The sequence below is a fragment of the Passer domesticus genome, chromosome 11 (assembly GCF_036417665.1).
Source record: "Passer domesticus isolate bPasDom1 chromosome 11, bPasDom1.hap1, whole genome shotgun sequence".
Taxonomy (NCBI): Eukaryota; Metazoa; Chordata; class Aves; order Passeriformes; family Passeridae; genus Passer; species Passer domesticus.
In genome coordinates this window covers 8,809,993-8,826,705 of record NC_087484.1, presented here as the reverse complement: position 1 = coordinate 8,826,705, position 16,713 = coordinate 8,809,993, and the positions used below count along the sequence as shown (strand labels likewise).

Here is a 16,713-nt window from a genome sequence, read left to right as displayed (position 1 = left end):
TCTGTCTGTGCCCCAAGCCCATCTGTGCCCAGCAGGCACAGGGCCTTGTGCCAAAGAGGTGACACCAGCCCGGGCCGCGGCCTTTGCACTCGGCAGAGATGTGGTGACACACACCTCCACACACCCTGCTAGGGCTGATCCCTGTCCAAAGTCCCTCCCACATCTGCTGGATTTACAGACACTGCCAGCAGCGCTGGCCTGTCAGACCTCAGCATGCAGCTCCTGGCATCCCTCACCCTCTGCCTCTGCGCAGGGCTCAGCACCGCTGTCATTCCAGGTGGGGACAGGGACGGGGCCGGGTGCCTGGCTGGCTGCGGTGGGTGCCCAGGCAAGCAGGGTGTCAGCCTGGCTGGCCACGAGGGCTGGGGAGGGCAGCTGGGGCTGCCCAGCTGAACAAGAATTAACAGGGCTTAGTTACCCCTGCCCTTCTCAGGTTTTTGAACCAATGTTCCCCCAGGTTCTTGCTTGCTTCTGAGCTGGGGGCTGGTCTGGGAGAAGCGCCTGTATCCTCTATCAGCACTCCCTACCATGGATTTGGCTCTATCCCACTCACCAGATATCTCCCCATCATGTCTGTTTTGCTGTCCCCCCTTGTTCCCTGCCCCAGGGCCCTGGGCCCAGGCAGTCGGTGCAAGCCTGCATGGTCTCTCCCCAGCCCAAATAGCTCCCAACCCACCTGGTCCATGTGAGAGGAGGTTCCAGCATGGGGGTGCACAGGGAACAAGCATCCCTGGGGTCCGGGTACCCCTCAGGGCTGCCCCAGGGATGCAGGCACTGGTGATCAGGGACTGATGGGTGTTTGCACCGTCCAGCGGAGGAGGAGAATCCATCCTTCTGGTACAAGCAGGCAGCTGCAGCCATCGACGCCTCCTTAAAACTCCAGCCCAGGATAAATGAAGCCAAAAACCTCATCCTTTTCCTTGGGGATGGTGAGTCCAGCTGGCACCCAACAAGCAGGCTGACATGGCCAGTACTCTGCTGAGTGGGATGTGTGCAGGGCATCTGGTCCACAGTGTGACCAGGACGCTCTCTCTGCCCAGGATTCGGGATCCCCACCATCACAGCCACCCGCATCCTAAAGGCACAGCAGCAGGGGAAGCTCGGGCCTGAGACTCCTCTTGCCCTGGATGCTTTTCCCTATGTGGCCCTGTCGAAGGTAAATTCCAGCCTGTTGGAAAGGGGCCAATGGTGATCCTGGGCATGGGGCCAGGGTTTTCCCAGGCATTGGGCTGCTGGCAGTCCAGTGCAGCACACATGTTGTGCATGGGGTCGCTCCCCATCCCACATGTGTTCCTGGGTGTGTGAATGAGTGTGGCAAGGTGCTGCTGGGGGGCATCCTACTGGAGACCCCTGCCCTGAGTCCTTCTATCCCTGGCAGACCTACAATGTGGATCGGCAAGTCCCTGACAGTGCAGGGACAGCCACAGCCTATCTCTGTGGCGTGAAGGGCAACTACCAGACCATAGGGGTAAGCGCGGCCGCCCGCCACTCAGAGTGCAGCACCACGGCCGGCAACGAGGTGATCTCAGTGATGAAGCGAGCCCGCAAAGCTGGTAAGGGGAGATGCAGGGCTGGGGGGACCCTGTGGGAACAAGGGGTGCCACAACGGCTTCCCCCCATGAGCATCCTATAGCTTGCTTGTGAGGACGCTGTGTTGCCCTTGGTGGGGCCTGATGAGCGGGGTTTGGCAGGGAAGGCGGTGGGCGTGGTGACCACGACGCGGGTGCAGCACGCGTCGCCCGCGGGAACCTATGCCCACGTGGTGAACCGGGACTGGTACGCGGACGCCAGCATGCCCCAGGAGGCGCGGCTGCAGGGCTGCACGGACATCGCCTGGCAGCTGGTCCACAACGTCGACATCAACGTGAGCGCCGCGCACGGGAGGAGGAGAGCAGGGACAGACCCCGCTCAGGGCACCCCCACTAACTCTTCATCCACCTCGTCTCCTCCAGGTGATCCTGGGTGGTGGTCGGAAATACATGACCCCCGTGGGGACGCCGGACCCTGAGTACCCCGCTGACAGCCGGCAGAATGGGATACGCGAGGATGGGATAAACCTCATTGAGAAGTGGCTGGAGGCACGGCCGGTGCGTGATGCATCAGGGACGTGCCCCTGCCCACTGCCCCTGGCACAGGGCCAGGCACCCACTAACCCCCGGGGGGATTTGCCCACAGGGTGCCCGCTATGTCTGGAACAGGACAGAGATGCTGGCTGCTGCCGCCGACCCCAACGTGAATTACTTGATGGGTAACAAATGAGCCCTGTGCCAGGACCCAACAGGCACTGGGACACTCAGGCACTCATGTTGTCCCAACACATTCCCTCTCAGGTCTCTTTGAACCTGGGGACACCAAGTACAACCTGGTGCGTAACACCACCCTGGACCCATCACTCACCGAGATGACAGAGGCGGCCATCACCATCCTCAGCAGGAACCCCAAAGGCTTCTACCTCTTTGTGGAAGATAAGTTGGGGCTCGTGCTCCTGGGGCCAGTGACAGGGTGGGGGTAGGAGGTAGGGTGTGCTGCTGTCGGTTCCCAGCTCACAGTGGGTGCCCATCTGCAGGTGGCAGAATTGACCATGGCCACCACGATGGCGCAGCCCATAAGGCCCTGACAGAGGCCGTGGAGTTCGACACGGCCATCGAGCGGGCTGGCACCATGACAGACGAGGCTGAGACCCTCACCGTCATCACCGCTGACCACTCCCATGTCTTCGCCTTTGGGGGCTACACCCTGCGTGGCTCCTCCATCTTCGGTGGGGCTCTGCCCTGTCCTGGGTACTGCCTGTGGCACCCTGACTGTGGCCAGAGGGTTGATATGGGTGTTCCTTGGCTGATCCTCCTCCTCATCCTCCTCCATTGCCCCTTCCCCAGCTCTGGGCCAAAAGAAAACCACTGATGGCAAGAACTACACATCGATCCTCTACGGGAATGGACCAGGATACCCACATGGTGAACGGCCCAATGTGGACCCAGAAAAAGCCAGTGAGGAAAAAGAAACCATGGCCTGGGTGGTGGGGTGGGGCTGGGGGGTGTCATTGCCTCCCTTCACTTCCTTCTCTCCCTTTTTCAGTGCAGTATGAGTACCTGCCACAGGCGGCTGTGCCACTGCTGTCGGAGACCCATGGCGGTGAGGACGTGGCCATCCTGGCCAAGGGCCCCATGGCCCACCTCTTCCACGGGGTGCAGGAGCAGACCTACGTAGCCCATGCCATGGCCTACGCCGCCTGCATCGAGCCCTACACCGACTGCCGCCAGCGGAGCTCTGGCCCTGCCACCCGCGCCACCCCCCTGGCCCTGCTCCTGCCTGCCCTCCTCCTGCCCCTCATCCGCTGATCTCGTGTCCCTAGGCCACCCCACGGGACACACTCACCTTCCCTCCCTCCCCACGGTGTGGCACCTGCAGGCAGCTTTCTGAAGCATCCCTGGTCCGGATGCAGCAGCCCTGGGGACAGCGGATCCGCGGTAGTGTGGGGTTAAATAAACACACAGTGTGACACTGGTGGGACAAGCGTGCTCGTGGACTGGGGGTGCCTGTGCCGTGTGGGCAGGGCTGGGGGTGCTGCCCACTGCTCCCATCCCCTGGCCATGGCCCCTGGCAGCCACCCAGCATATCCAGTGCTTTATTGACCAGAAACAGCAGCCAAAGATACAGCAGTGTCTGTGTGCCTGCGCTGCCAGGCAGGCTGGCATCGCCCAGCCCGGCTGCGCCGCTGTGCCCCTCCTGGGCAGGGCTGGTGCATGGACAGGAGGGGCTGGCATGGGGAATGCCAGGGAGGGCACCGTGCAGGGGAGGCTTCTGGCATGGGGCAGCCCCTTGGAGCCACTGGAGTCCTCCCCCTGCCTTGACTGACTGGGATGGATGTGGTAGGGCTGGGTGAAGGGCTTGGGCTGGGTGGGCAGAAAAGGGGGTACAGGGGTGCCCGTGTTCCTCCATGGGGAATGACAATGCCTCACTGCACAGGGCAGTGGATGGGAGGGGCAGGGGCAGGAGGCGTCTGCCCAACCCAAGTGTTTCTGCTGCCTACACCCCTGTGGAAGGTGTCTGTCTTTGGGGTGACACCCTCTGACACCCGAGGGTGCCCCCTTTACCTGGAGAATAGGAAAGGAGATGGGAAGTTGGGGAGCGGGCACAAAGTGCACATTTAGGCAGGGGAGGGGATGGAGGGTCCCAGCCTGCTGGAGGGGGATCAGCCTCACCACACTGAGCACTTGTGCACTGGGTTCATGGGCGAGTTCTTGGGGCAGTGGAAGACCCGTCCAAACTCCTCAAACTGTGAGACACTGCCCAGGACCCTGCCGGGAGAGGGAAGGATCTCAGAGCTTGGTACCCCCTGTCCCCTGCACTGCTGCCTCACACCCCACTCACAGCACATGCTCACCCCAGCAGAACCCCACCCTGCCCCATGGATATCACCCAAAATCTGCTGGCACCAGCACTCCAAAGGGTGCTCATCCCACTGTGCACAGCACTGACAGCTGTGGGGAAGGCTGGCACCCACCATGCCCCCAGCCCCCCCATTTTGGGAGCAGCCAGTACCTGTAGTGCTCCGGGGCGTGCTTGTCTGTCAGCACCTGCAGGTAGATGGACTGGGATCTCCGCTTGATGCACCAGTTCTGCAGGGGAAGAAGGTTCCATGGACAAGCCACACGGGGCACCCTGGATCCTGGCAACCACCAGGACACCATGGCCCTTCTGGCTGCTGGGGACTGAGGGCAGTGATGCCCTGATTGAATTTGTTATTGTAGGGTCTCCCAGGAGCCTGTGTACATGGTCTAAGTGGGCTGGGAGAACGTGGAATCGTGTTTGCTGTTGTAGGATCTCCGGGGTTGACTGTAAGCTGCCTGGCTGCAGAATTTCCTAGAATTTTGGGATCCAGTGTATTGGTCACTCTGGAGCCCCTGGAAGTCACGAGGGACACATTAATTTATTATTGTAGGGTCCACAGGAACAACAGGACAGTGTGGGGTTCTCATCCAGGGCTCTATACCCCAAGCCCAGGACCTGCTGATGCAGCCGAGCCCAGCTCCTGGCCATTGGCCCTGGGTCTCCCAAGGCTCTCTCCCCATCCCTTTGGGCTGTTGGCCCCACACAAGGTGACCCTCCTGCCCCAACAGCTGTTACATGTGAGGAGCACAGGGGCTCACCTGGGCAAAGGCGATGAAGAAGAGCTGGTCGTGTGTGTATTTCATGTGGTGCAGGGGGTGCTCGGGGCCGTGCTCCCTCACCCACTTCTGGTAGGCCTGGAGAACAAGGGGTGCCCTCAGCATGGCCTGGCTACTCCCCAAACCCACCCTGGACCCACCCCCAAGGCCCCAGCCACCAGCAATTAGGATTGTGCTCAGTCCTGGCTGCAGGGACTGAGGAGGGTTTGGGGCATCTCCTCCCACTCAACAGGGATGGCACAAGCAGCTGCCCGTGGCTGTGACACCCAGGGTGGGGGGACACTTACGTAGTAGGCCAGTTTGAGCCCCCCCATGTCAGCGATGTTCTCCCCCAGTGTGTGTTTGCCATTCACCTGTCAAGAGAGGAGAAATGACAGCAGGAACAGAGGTGTCCCCATCCCCATGCTGCAGCCAATGCCCTGAGGAATTTCCAAGCTAAGGTGTGATGAATTGTTGGGCCTCAGGGCTGGGCAGGGCAGAGTCAGTTCTGCAGGCACCCAGCCCTAAGCAATGGGGCAGCAGGGACCCCACCGTGGGGCAGCTGTGCTGGGTGAGAGGGGGTCTCACCCTCTGGTTGTAGACAGTGAAGTTGTCGTAGAGGTTGACGATGCACTGCGCCTTCTTCAGGAACTTGCTGTACGACCGCTCCGTCCACCAGTGCACCAGGTTCCCGTGCCGGTCGTACTGTCCCCCTGCCAAGGCAACCGCCACCTCCAGGAGTCACAAGGGACCCAGGCGTCCTGCCTGGCTGCCTCAGCCCATCCTCACATCCGGGCAGGATATAGGAGGGACACTCACCCCAGTCATCGTAGCCATGGGTCAGCTCGTGGCCAATGATGGTGCCAATCCCACCATAGTTCAGTGACCTGTTGGGTGGGGAACAGGGTGAGAGGGTGGAGAGCACGCTGCTGGCAGGGATGGGGGTGGCCCCATGACATGGCAACCCCCCAGCCATCCCCCAGCCCCACACTCACTGCGGGAACTCGGGGTCGTAGAGTGTGGGCTGCAGGATGCCAGCAGGGAACACTGAGGACACAGGAGAGCATTGTTGGGTGTCACCCTGCCCTGTACCCACCCACAGCATCACCCAGCACCACGGGACCCTGGGCCTTGTCCCCACCCCGCCCGGGGGCGGATCGGGGGCGGGCAGTGCTTACCCATCTGGTTCTTGTTGGGCAGGTAGTAGGCGTTCAGTGCCTGGGGAGGCAGCAGCCACCTGCAAGGACAGACAGCAGTGCTGGGCTGCACAGCACCGAGGGACATGGAAGTGCCATCCCTCTGCACAGCTGGGGAACAGCGGGGGCACTCCTGGCATCCCTGTGCCCTTCTGCCTACAGCCTTTAGGCTGTGTCCGGTCATGGGGACAGGGGACACTGGTGGCACCATGCTGGGCCCCTCCATGTCCCCCCAGGGCAAGGGGATACCCACGCGGATTTATCCACCTCCTGCCGGATCTTCTTCACCGAGAGCCTGATGCTGAAGGCGATGCTGTTGAGGATGTTCTTGAAGTAGGTCTTCTCATCCACCTCAAACTGGGGGGGCACAGCTACATCAGGGGAGATGCCAGCCCCAAGAGTGCAGAGGGCAGGCACTGGTGTCCTCCCACCCCTCTGAGCCTTAGTGACTGTGGATGTGTCACAAGTGTGTTCTCATGTCCCATGCTGTGTGTCCACAGGGGCAGCTGCTCCTCTGTCAGCTCCATGAGGTCCCTGGACCACACCAGCACCCCCAGCCCTTGCCAAGGATGGGGCTGAGCTCTGGGAGCTGCAGTGTGGGGAAGGAGACACCAGCCCAGACCCCAGGGACTGTATGGCACTGCTGGGTGTGGGGCACCCTGCCAGCACTGTGAGCACCAGGAGGGGGCTTGTTTTGGGGGGGCACCTCCACAGAGCCTGATGCAGATGTGGGGATCATCTTCCCCCACTATGTGCCCATGTCCTCACATGTTCCTTGGCTATCCCTTGCCTCATATTCCTTGTCGATGGCCTCTGGCTTCAGCAGGAAATCAGGGTACCCAATCATCACCATCATGTACCGGAGCTGTGGGCAAAATCAGTGGTGGGTTCAGGCCCCTATCCCATGTGCCTCTGCTCTGGTGATGGGGCCAAAGACAGGAGTGCATGCTAGGGGCCACTACCTTGGCCCTGGCTGCTCTCCGTGTCTCCTCATCCATCCAGTCCAGCTCATCCAGGCGCTGGTCGAGGATGTATTTGATGTCCTCCACCAGCTGCTGCACCTATGGTGGGTCACATGGTGCTGGCATGGCATCTCCACCATCCATCACCAGCCAGACAGCCCTTGGTGGGGGCAGTAGGCACTTTGGCAAGGTGATGGAAATCATGGTGGCTTCCTGCCCACAGGCAGCATCACCTACCTTGGCTTTGCTGGCAGAGGAGAAGTGCTCCTCAACGAAGAGAGCTCCCAGGGCCATGCCAAAGTGCTTGTTGGCCTGGCTCAGGCAGATCTTCCCCGGCTCCAGCTGCTTCTCGTTGCCCTCCATCTCCTTGGAGAGCTCGTGGATGGCGTCGCGGAAGGGCGTGGAGAGGTGCTCGCTCAGCACCACCACGATGCGCCACAGCATGTAGTTGTGAAGGATCCTGTGACAGGGACGGGAGCGGCCTCAGCATGTCCCCAGGCACAGGGGAGGGTGGCAGCATGTGCCAGGATGGGGACACTCTGCTCTGGGACACCTCTGCTCAGGAACACATTGGGGAAACACTGGGGGCCAAAGGTTGGTGGGGGCACAGGGACATTCTGGCACCATGTCCCTCCCTGATGTGTGATGAGTCTGGTGAGCTCTGTCAGGAGTGGCTCAGCAGGTGTCCAGGCACGACCAGGATGCTGTGGTGCTCACAACAGCGCCTTTTCCCACAAGCTTTCCCAGATTTTCTGTGCCCAGCCTGGCCTTCCCCCACCAGGAGAAGGGTGATGGGGGGAGGTTCCAGGCACAGCTGTCCTGTGCCCCCTGCCAGGCTGGGAAAGGTGCCAGGGGCACAGGGGTGCCAGCCCCCTCACCTGCTGGGTGTCACACGGATGAGGTTGGACACCTTGTGCATGTAGTCGGTGGCCAGCAGCACCACCTCCTCCTCCTCCGAGAAGTTGTCATGGAAGATGCGGTCCAGCAAGCGCTTCCACTTGAGCTGCCAGGGCAGGCACTGTCAGGGGGCATGGGGACCCCCACTCCATGCCACCCTGGAGGGGAACCCCTCCAGGCTTTCCAGCCTCCCACTAGAGGAGTGCATTATCCTCAAGTGGATTTAACTGGGATAGTGGTGGGCATTGAGGGCATGGAGCAGGGGGATGGGGACAAGTGTGGGGCACAGGCAGATGGGGACAGGCTGACAGGCTGGCACCAGGGGTGCTCACCGTGGGAGTGATGCGCTGCAGCTCGGCCAGGGTCACTTTGTGGTACATGCTGCCAACATCCCTGCGCGCGTCGTCGTACTCAGACACCGTGATCTGCACAGGGTGGGCACGGCTGTCACCATCCCTCTGCCCGCCTTGAGGGTGACACAGGGATAGCACACTGGGATGGGGCATGTGACTGGGCAACAGGGCAGCTCTAATGTGGGTACTGACCCACATCCTTCCCACTCCCTGCCTCAGGAGCCCTCTGCTGCCAGTGGGACCTTGAGGGCTGGGCAGAAGGTCCCAAGGAACTGGGTTATCTGAGGAATGGGTACACATGCCCCTCCAAGGTCCAGACTAATGTCCCCAAGACCTGTATATGGACTCTACAAGGGCCCAGAGTGGCCTCACAAGGACTAGATGTGGGGCTGGAGTGGTTGCCCCAAGGGCTGGGTCTGGGGGTTCTCAGGATGTGGGACTGGGTGCCTGAAGCTCTGCTGTGGGGTCCTCAAGAGGATGAGATCCCCAAGTTCTAGGTCTGAAGGTCCCCAAGGGCTGGGAGTGGAAGTCCCCATGGAGGGATTGGAATGAGATTGCTCAGAAGCAGACATGGATGTCCCCAAAAATCTGACTGGGATGTCCAAGGCTGGACAAGGGCACCCCAAGGTTCGTGGCATGTATCCCTCTCACATTGGCGAGGTGCTGCTCCAGCTGCAGGATCTCCTGGGCTTTCTGCTCCACGTGCTCAGCCCCCAGGAGGCTGAGCAGTCGCTCCATGAACACTCGGTATGCAGCCAGGATCTGTTCAGAGGCAAGGGATGCTCAGGGCCACCCCCCACTGTCCCCTGGCACCCCAGTCCCCGGCACTGGTGGCAGTGGGGTGCCCTCTGTCTGCCAGCCATGCTGCCTGCTGGTCCCTCTCCTGGTGTCCCCACGGCATCGTTGTGCCCCCTCACCTTCTCGCTCTCCTCATCCTGCCCCAGGTAGAGGGTCCGTTCGGGCAGGGTCAGCCCGTCCTGGTCGATCTGAGCAAGAAAGGGGCACTGGGTGAGCAGAGGGAGCGCGCTGTGCTGAGCCTGCCACCCCTCACCTTCCCCGTGCCACAGAGTGGCCCTGGTGTCCCCTGGAGCCGAAGGATGGCAGTGCGCTGGAGCAGCCCCAGGAACGGGCACGTTGCTGCCTCAGTTTCCCTCCTGCAAGAGGCTGTGGCAGGCAGCATGCAACAGGCTGGGAGTGCTGGGCAGAGAGCAGGACCCTGCTCCACAGCCTGACTGGCACACAGGCTGCCTCAGTGCCTGCCCTGTGCTGCCACCACTCTCTGCCCCATCTCTGCTCCCTGGTGTCCCCCAGCTGCCCCATGGCCAGCCCCACTGCTGTGCTGCAGCCTGCATGGCGAGCTGCATGGACACCCTCGTTCTTCACACACTGCCCTGCTGGGCTGTAACCACAGGCACAGCCTCGGAGCCATGCACACACCTGGGCACACTGCACATACCTGCACACTCACACACACAAACACACACACACACACACACAGGCACACAGGTAACTCGCCCCTCTGGACACACAGCCATGGATGCTCCCATCCCTACACGGGCACCAGCCGTGTCACCCCTGCTCTATGCACACACACACACACACAAAAACCCCAAAAAACATGCCCCCTGTACACTGCCGCAGCACTGCCCGCACAGCCACGGCCACCTCCAGCCTTCCTCCCCTTGTCCCTCATCACCCTTGCCCCCTTTGCAGGTGCTGAAACCTGCAGCCCCCATCGACACCCCCAACCCCCTGTCCCCTCACACCCCTCGCACACCCAGCCCCAATCACACCCCCCGACACCCCAAGCCCTGACCCTTAGCCCTGGCTGTCACACCCATCTCCCCCCACGCCCACGGTCCCCGCTCAGCCCGCCCACCCTTTCCCTGTGACAGACGCTCCCTCTAGTGTTACACACGCGCGGCCCGGAGCCGGCAGCGAGCCGCCCCGGCGCTGCACACCCACTCACACTCACATGCCCCAGCCCCACCATCTCACAGGGAACCGGGCTGCTCGTCTCCTCCACTGTGTCCCCCCACTGCCCTCGCCATCACCATCACCTCGTTCCCACCACGCCACCACCGCGTGCACCCGTGCCCACCCTTTCCCTGCTATTCCCACCTCTGTGCCCATCACCGAGCCCACCACGGCATCCCCTCAATGCCATTGCTGTGCTCCCACCATGCCCACCAAGACACTTGGCCAGCCAGGTAAAGCACACCTGTACTCTGGTGGTATCTCAGGGTGACTGACATGGTCTGGCAGGGGCTGGAAAGACTGAGAAAGCCATGGGAAAATGCCCTGGCACACTACTGGGGGCTTGGTGGGCATCTCCCTGCCTCTGCCGGGGCTTGGCCCCTGTGTGCAGGTGGCAGCCACGGTGCCAAGGTGAGGGGCTTGGCTACCAGCACTCTGCAGTCCCTGGTGCCCTGCTGGGCTGTCCTCAGCACCCAGGCAGGTGGCGCTGCCTCACTCAGTGCATCCCTCTGGCCCTGTCCCCAGCCCTGTCCTGGAGGTGCCACCCTCAGCCCAGGGTAGCCTGACACAGGGGTCCCATGCTGGAAAGACGGGAGGGTCCCCAAGGACAGGAGGGTCCCCAAGGACAGGAGGGGTCCCCAGCCCAGCCACCTGCGATAGCCAAGCCCAGACACTGCGCAGGCACTCAGCGCCTCTGCAACAAGGACAGTGACATCAGGCAGGTGCCAGCGGCACTGCTGGGTGGCAGGGGCAGGGGGCAGCCGCAGGGGCACGGTGCCCTCACCCGGATGACGTAGCGGGAAGTGTTCCTCTCGTCCAGGCTGACGGTGAGGGAGAAGAGCACGGCAGCACTGTAGACACCCTGTGTCTTGTAGAGCAGCTCGTTGATGTCCCTGCGGTCCGGAGGGGCATCCCAGCCACCACACTCCCCGATGACCTCCAGCATGGGCCGGGGGCCGAGCCGATCGATCTCAGCCCGGTCCAGGCACGAGCGGAAAAACTCCTTGACCTTCCTCTCTGCCGAGGCGCGGGCTCGGCGCCGCACGGGCCGGCTCAGCAGCGCCCGCAGCTTGGCCTCGTTCTGCTCAGCGATGGCCCCGATGGTGCCGTACACCAGCTTGTCCTCAGGGATGCCGTGTCGCCGGAGCCAGCCGCCACAGGCGAAGGAGTAGAAGTCCTGGCAAGGGTCGATGGTAGCATCCATGTTGGCACTTAGGAAGCGGGACGCCCGCAGGAAGGCCTTCTTCTCCTGGCACCCCTCCAGGCAGTAGCTGTCCCCTTCGGTCGCCAGGTACTTGAGGACCAACATGCACGTCAAGATGACGCAGAGCCCCGCAGCAAAGACCAGCCCTGAGAGCAGGCAGACCTCCCGGCGGCTCCAGCGTGGCAGCCCCCCACGGCGCTTCTTGGCCCCCGCGCCCAGCTGGAGGGCAAAGCCGTTGGGCAGCGTCCCGCTCTGGTACTTGCTCACGTACTTCACCTCCTGAAACTCATCATAGTGCGCCGTCAACGAGTAGGTCTTCTCCATGGCCAGGGATGGGGGTCCTGCCAGCAGCACTGGTGCAGGGGGCTCAGGGCAGGGGGAGCTCAGGCTCAGGCAGCCCGCAGTTCATGCCGGAGCCGTGCCTGCCACGGGGAAGTGCTGATGTCCGGGTGAGTAAGGAAGCTCCTGGAAAAGGCAGAGGAGATGGATAAGGGGGGGTTGGGAGGAGCAAGGGCGGAGGGGTTGCTTCTTGTCGTCATTGCTGCCTCTATATCCATCCCCATGTGTGCCCCACTGCTAGCACTGAGATTGTCCATAGTGCCAGGAGCTTGGTGCCACCTCTACCCCATGGCTGTCCCCTCTGCCAGTTCCTTTGGCGACAGGACACCTGCATGATGGCACATTTCAGTCACTGGCACAGCTATCTCACACCCTCCACACCCACACAGCGCTCCAGCCGGAGCACCCATGCTGGGTGGATGTCCAAGGTGTTCCAGTGAACCCAAACTCAGCTCCATGAGAACCCTTCCCAGCCAGGGGGAGCACAGGGCTGCCAGTCTCTCTGGGTGAGGTATGGATGGGGTGAGCAGCTTGAGGAAGAGGGGCTTTGGGGAGATTTGCGAGGGAAGCCGTGGAGTTGGGGTGCTGTGGGCTGGGCCGGGTTGTGTGGCCCCATGGTGGGCTGCACGGCTGGTGCTGCGCCGTGGCGGGCGGTGTTGCATTGTGCTGTGTGGGGTGGTGCTGCGCCGTGTTGCATTGCATTGTGTCAAATTGTGGCGCGGTGCGTGATGTGTGAACAAAGTTAATTCCAGTCTGGGGGGAGCCCTGCACCCCGCGGACACATCACAGCATTCCCCCACAACCACCACCACCATCCACCAACCCTCTCCACTGGCTGGTGCACGACAGGCAGGGGTGTCTGCCAGGGCGACATGCTGGGGAGGAGGGGGTCTGCCCACGGGGAAAGGAGGGTGGGGACATACATGGGTTGGGGGGGGGGGGTTTCAAAAGAAGACCCCGCTTCTTGCTTGGTGCAGAATGGTATCTGGATTTGCAGGTGGGGGAGGACGGGTTGGGAACAAAAAGCTGCTCGGGAGGTGGCCAGTATCCCCACAGCGGGGCTCCCCCGCGCCCCCGTTCCTTCCGCAACTTGGGCAAAGTTGTGCCCCGGCGCAGCAGCCCGGCAGTGCCCGTGCCAGGGAGCCGCTGCCGTCGGAAAGTTAGCGGGGACGGCAGCCGGCACGGCAAAGCGTGGGGGGGCAGGGGGCTGCCCAGGAAGCTCGAGGGATGCTGCTCAGTACCTGCCCGAGGTGCTCAGGGGATGCTCGGGGGTTCCTGGGGGATGCTGCCCGCGATGCTCGGAGGATGCTGCCTGCCCAGTATGCTCGGGAAGGTGCTTGCCGCGATGGTAGGGAAATGCTCGGGAGGTGCTAGGGAGATGCCGGCCGGGATAATGCCTTTGGTGCTCGGGGCCATGCTCGAGGGTTGCTCGAGGGATGCTCGGGAAGTGCTCCCCAGGATGATGCCCGGGATATTCGGGGGATGCTCGGGGAGTGCTAGCCGGCAGGCACGGGAACTGCTCCCCGGGCTGCTCGCGGGGTGCTCACCGAGGTACTCGAGGGATGCTGGGGGGATGATCTTCGCTCTGCTGCCCGGGAAGTACGCGGCTGCTCGGCGGTCGCTCGTCGTTTGCTCACCGAGATACTTGGAGGATGCTCCCGGGATGCTGGAGCGACGCTGCCGGGGTGCTCGGGGACGCTGTTCGGGATGCTCGGGGGGCCCTGGGGGTGCTCACCGGCTCTCTCGGGGGGTGTCAGGAGGCTGCCGGGGACTGGCCGACCCCGCGCCGCCCGTCCGGCTGCGCGCCCCGCGCTCCGCTCCGCGCCCCGCGCCGCGGCTGGCGGAGCGGCGGGGCCGGAGGGAGGCGGCGGGGCGGGGAGGGGGTGGTGTCTCCAGCCCGGCTCTCCCGCAGGCCAGGCTCCATTAACGAGATTATTATGCAAAAGAAGCAGCCCTGTGCCACCCGCCAGCCTTACCTCATCCTCGCCGGCGCGGAGGTGGGGCAGGGGTGTCCCTGGGCCCCTTTACCCCGGGGGGGCTGGCACAGGGCTGGCAGTACCAGTCCGCCTGGCACCCCCCGTCCGGGGACACCACCCCCCGGCAGCCGGACACCCGGGAGGGGCACCGGGGGGCACGGCCGACGGCCTGTGCCAGGAGCATCCCGGCACCCCCACCCTCCCTGCTGGGAACCCCGCGGGGCCCGGCCCGGCCCGGACCCCTTCTGCCAGAGTGGGTGCAAGGGGACAGGACTGTGGGTGGGCAGCAGACAGAGCCTGAAAGGCTCCGGGTGAGACGGTGGGCACGGGGGTGGCAGGGGTGGCACGAGGAGGAAGCCGTGCATTCGAACACACACGCAAAGGTCCGGGAATATTAAACTGCATTGCAGATAAATCCCCAACATAAATATCGTGAGCTGCTCTGCCACGGGGGGGCCCAGCAAGGAGATTTATAGCCCAGCAATTCCCACGGTGGCCCCCTGCAGTGCCTGGGTACTCTGGCCCCCCTCAGCCATCCTGCCTGTGGTGCTCAGGGGTGCCCTGCTACCCTCCCTCTCCCGTGCCAGCACATCCCTGGGTGCTCAGAGGGGGCTCTGGGTCTCCTGGGTGCTGGGGAGGGACAGCACAGGTGCTGTGCTGTGGCATGGGGCCCTGCTTGTCATGGCACAGGTGGCTCGGTTATGTGGGACCTGCTGTCTTGTCCTGTGGGTACTGTGGGCTGGCCCCAGGCTCAGCTCTTGGTGCCTGGGGCTGCTGAGGCTGCTCTTTCCTGTGCTGGGGTGGTGGTCACGGCCCAGGCACGGTGCCTTCTACAGCAGCCAGACCCAGCAGCACCTGCACAGGCAGTGACACACATGTACGTCACGTGTACACACTGACATGCACCCGCACAGACACACACTCTGTGCCTTCACATGCATTCTCACACTCAGGCACTCACTGCCATCCACACGTACCCTGGCACACTAAACACAAGCTCAGGTGTTGCAGCTCAGCTCTCATGGGGCACATGCCAAGAGAGAAAGAATCATGAATCCCACAGGAGAGACACCTCAGGCATCCAAAGCAGCCAGGTATCACCAACCCCAGTGGGATGCAAGGGCATCCAGTCAGGCTGCTTCACAGGTGGGCACAAGGAATCCACCCTGCTGCTCACGAGGCTGCTGGCTGGAAGATAGGGGCATGGGACTCCCTGTGCCTGCACTCACCCAGCCCTGAGACACACTTGGTACCTTGGTTGGAGCATGATGGATGCACGTGGGGGGCGGGGAGGGCCTGGTGTTATTAACAGCCCTGGGTATTGCTCCAACAGGGCTGTAAAAATTAAAGGCGTGTGGATATAAAATAATGGATAAATCTGAGCTGGCCGCAGAGCGCTGCGGAGTCCCGCAGGTGTTGGCATCTCAAAAAGTCAGGGTACAGCAGGTGTGGGATGGGCACCTGTGGGTGAATATGGGGTATCAGTAGTGCCTGCACCCTCTTCCAAATGTTGACTTTCCCAAAAAAAGTCTGCTGAGTGCCCTGAGAGGCTGCGCAGGCAGTGCAAACCTGTGGAACTGGTACTGCGAGGCGAGCAGCTGCTGCTGGAGCTGGAATGGAAGAAAAGAGTTTACCCCTTTGCAGACCGGGCTGGGGGACAGGACACCTGCTTCTGGATGCCCAAACACTGCCCAGCCCACCCACATCCAACAGCAGGATCCGTGCCACGGGGCCAACACACCCAGAGATCACCAGGTGGGTGTGAGCATCCCGTGGCCCGGCGCTCATCGTGACCCAGCCCGCCCGCCCCACTCCGCCCTGCCCATCCCGCGGGCCACCCCGCCGGCATCCTCATTTTCCCCAAGATTAGCCGCGGCGCGGGAGCCTCCGCGCATCGCCAGCAGGTGACAAATAAGATTTTTCCACTCTCCCGAGCACCCGGCATGGGTCTGTCATTGAAAATGCAAAGCAGCGCGGTACCAACCTCCGCCATCCGCTCTCACCTCTGTCAGCCCCTCGGTGCTGAGCACCCAGCCAGATGAGCCCCCCACCATCAGCGCCAGACCCCCGCTCTGCCCGCTGTGCTCCCGCGGCAGTGCTGGGGCGCAGGGCACGGTGCAATAAAATAGGGCAGGCTCCCGGGGGGTTCTTAGAGGGGTGCCAGTTTGGGAGTGTCAGCCTGGGGGGGCAGCACAGCCTCATGGTCTCCTTTTAGTGCACCCACATGGAGATTTGCACCAGCGAGGGGTTGTCTCTTATAGGAAACACCTGGGCCAAGACTTGCCTGTTTAGGGTGGGCATCACCCCACAAGTCCCACCCCAAGGAGGCCCATCCCCAGCACCCAAGGCGGGAGTACGAGAGTGCTTCGCCCCACAGCTGGGTACATCCAACCACTACCACAACCCTCACCCGTGGACTCACCTTTCCCAAACCCCTCAGTCGTCGTCGTCCCCCCCTCCCCCCCAAAACCCCTCGGTTTCCCCCAGCTCCAAACCTGGCATCCCATTACTGCCGTGCCCCAGCTCAGAGCAAGGCACTCCCCCAGCAGCCCCCAGCCCCACTCCCCCCGCCGCCGCGTCTCCCCTCCGCTATTGTCAGAGGGTTGCCTCTGCCTCTGTCTGCGAAATTAATTCGGAGGTGGAGAGGGAGAATTATGTAAAG

General features: G+C 62.6%; 2 protein-coding genes across 2 annotated transcripts; one reads left to right on the top strand and one right to left on the bottom strand.

Annotated features, from left to right (window-relative positions):
* The first annotated feature begins 93 nt into the window (after nucleotides 1–93).
* LOC135278756 (intestinal-type alkaline phosphatase-like) lies at nucleotides 94–3,501 on the top strand. The gene is made up of 11 exons (XM_064385522.1): nucleotides 94–277; nucleotides 813–929; nucleotides 1,041–1,156; nucleotides 1,379–1,553; nucleotides 1,692–1,864; nucleotides 1,953–2,087; nucleotides 2,176–2,248; nucleotides 2,331–2,465; nucleotides 2,567–2,758; nucleotides 2,877–2,987; nucleotides 3,076–3,501. Exons 1-11 carry the CDS (start codon nucleotides 214–216, stop codon nucleotides 3,336–3,338), a joined length of 1,554 nt encoding a protein of 517 aa, XP_064241592.1. The 5' UTR covers nucleotides 94–213; the 3' UTR covers nucleotides 3,339–3,501.
* Nucleotides 3,502–3,507: 6 nt separating this feature from the next.
* On the bottom strand, nucleotides 3,508–15,810 carry ECEL1 (endothelin converting enzyme like 1). The gene is made up of 18 exons (XM_064385519.1): nucleotides 13,623–15,810; nucleotides 11,317–12,201; nucleotides 9,473–9,541; nucleotides 9,207–9,317; nucleotides 8,535–8,627; nucleotides 8,184–8,308; nucleotides 7,543–7,765; nucleotides 7,306–7,404; nucleotides 7,134–7,208; nucleotides 6,597–6,700; nucleotides 6,326–6,384; nucleotides 6,143–6,194; nucleotides 5,967–6,034; nucleotides 5,736–5,860; nucleotides 5,456–5,521; nucleotides 5,151–5,246; nucleotides 4,543–4,619; nucleotides 3,508–4,298 (listed from the first exon to the last, which is right to left on the bottom strand). The coding sequence occupies exons 2-18, from the start codon at nucleotides 12,058–12,060 to the stop codon at nucleotides 4,199–4,201; spliced, it is 2,286 nt and encodes a 761-aa protein (XP_064241589.1). The 5' UTR covers nucleotides 12,061–12,201; nucleotides 13,623–15,810; the 3' UTR covers nucleotides 3,508–4,198.
* Between the last annotated feature and the right edge of the window lie 903 nt (nucleotides 15,811–16,713).

Coding starts and splice junctions, on each gene's coding strand:
- LOC135278756 (XM_064385522.1), top strand. CDS start 214: ATGCAGCTCCTGGCATCCCTCACCCTCTGCCTCTGCGCAGGGCTCAGC. Junction 1,157..1,378: donor CCTATGTGGCCCTGTCGAAG/GTAAATTCCAGC, acceptor TATCCCTGGCAG/ACCTACAATGTGGATCGGCA. Junction 2,249..2,330: donor CAACGTGAATTACTTGATGG/GTAACAAATGAG, acceptor ATTCCCTCTCAG/GTCTCTTTGAACCTGGGGAC.
- ECEL1 (XM_064385519.1), bottom strand. CDS start 12,060: ATGGAGAAGACCTACTCGTTGACGGCGCACTATGATGAGTTTCAGGAG. Junction 6,385..6,596: donor CAGGAGGTGGATAAATCCGC/GTGGGTATCCCC, acceptor CTGTCCTTGCAG/GTGGCTGCTGCCTCCCCAGG. Junction 5,861..5,966: donor CCATGGCTACGATGACTGGG/GTGAGTGTCCCT, acceptor TTGCCTTGGCAG/GGGGACAGTACGACCGGCAC.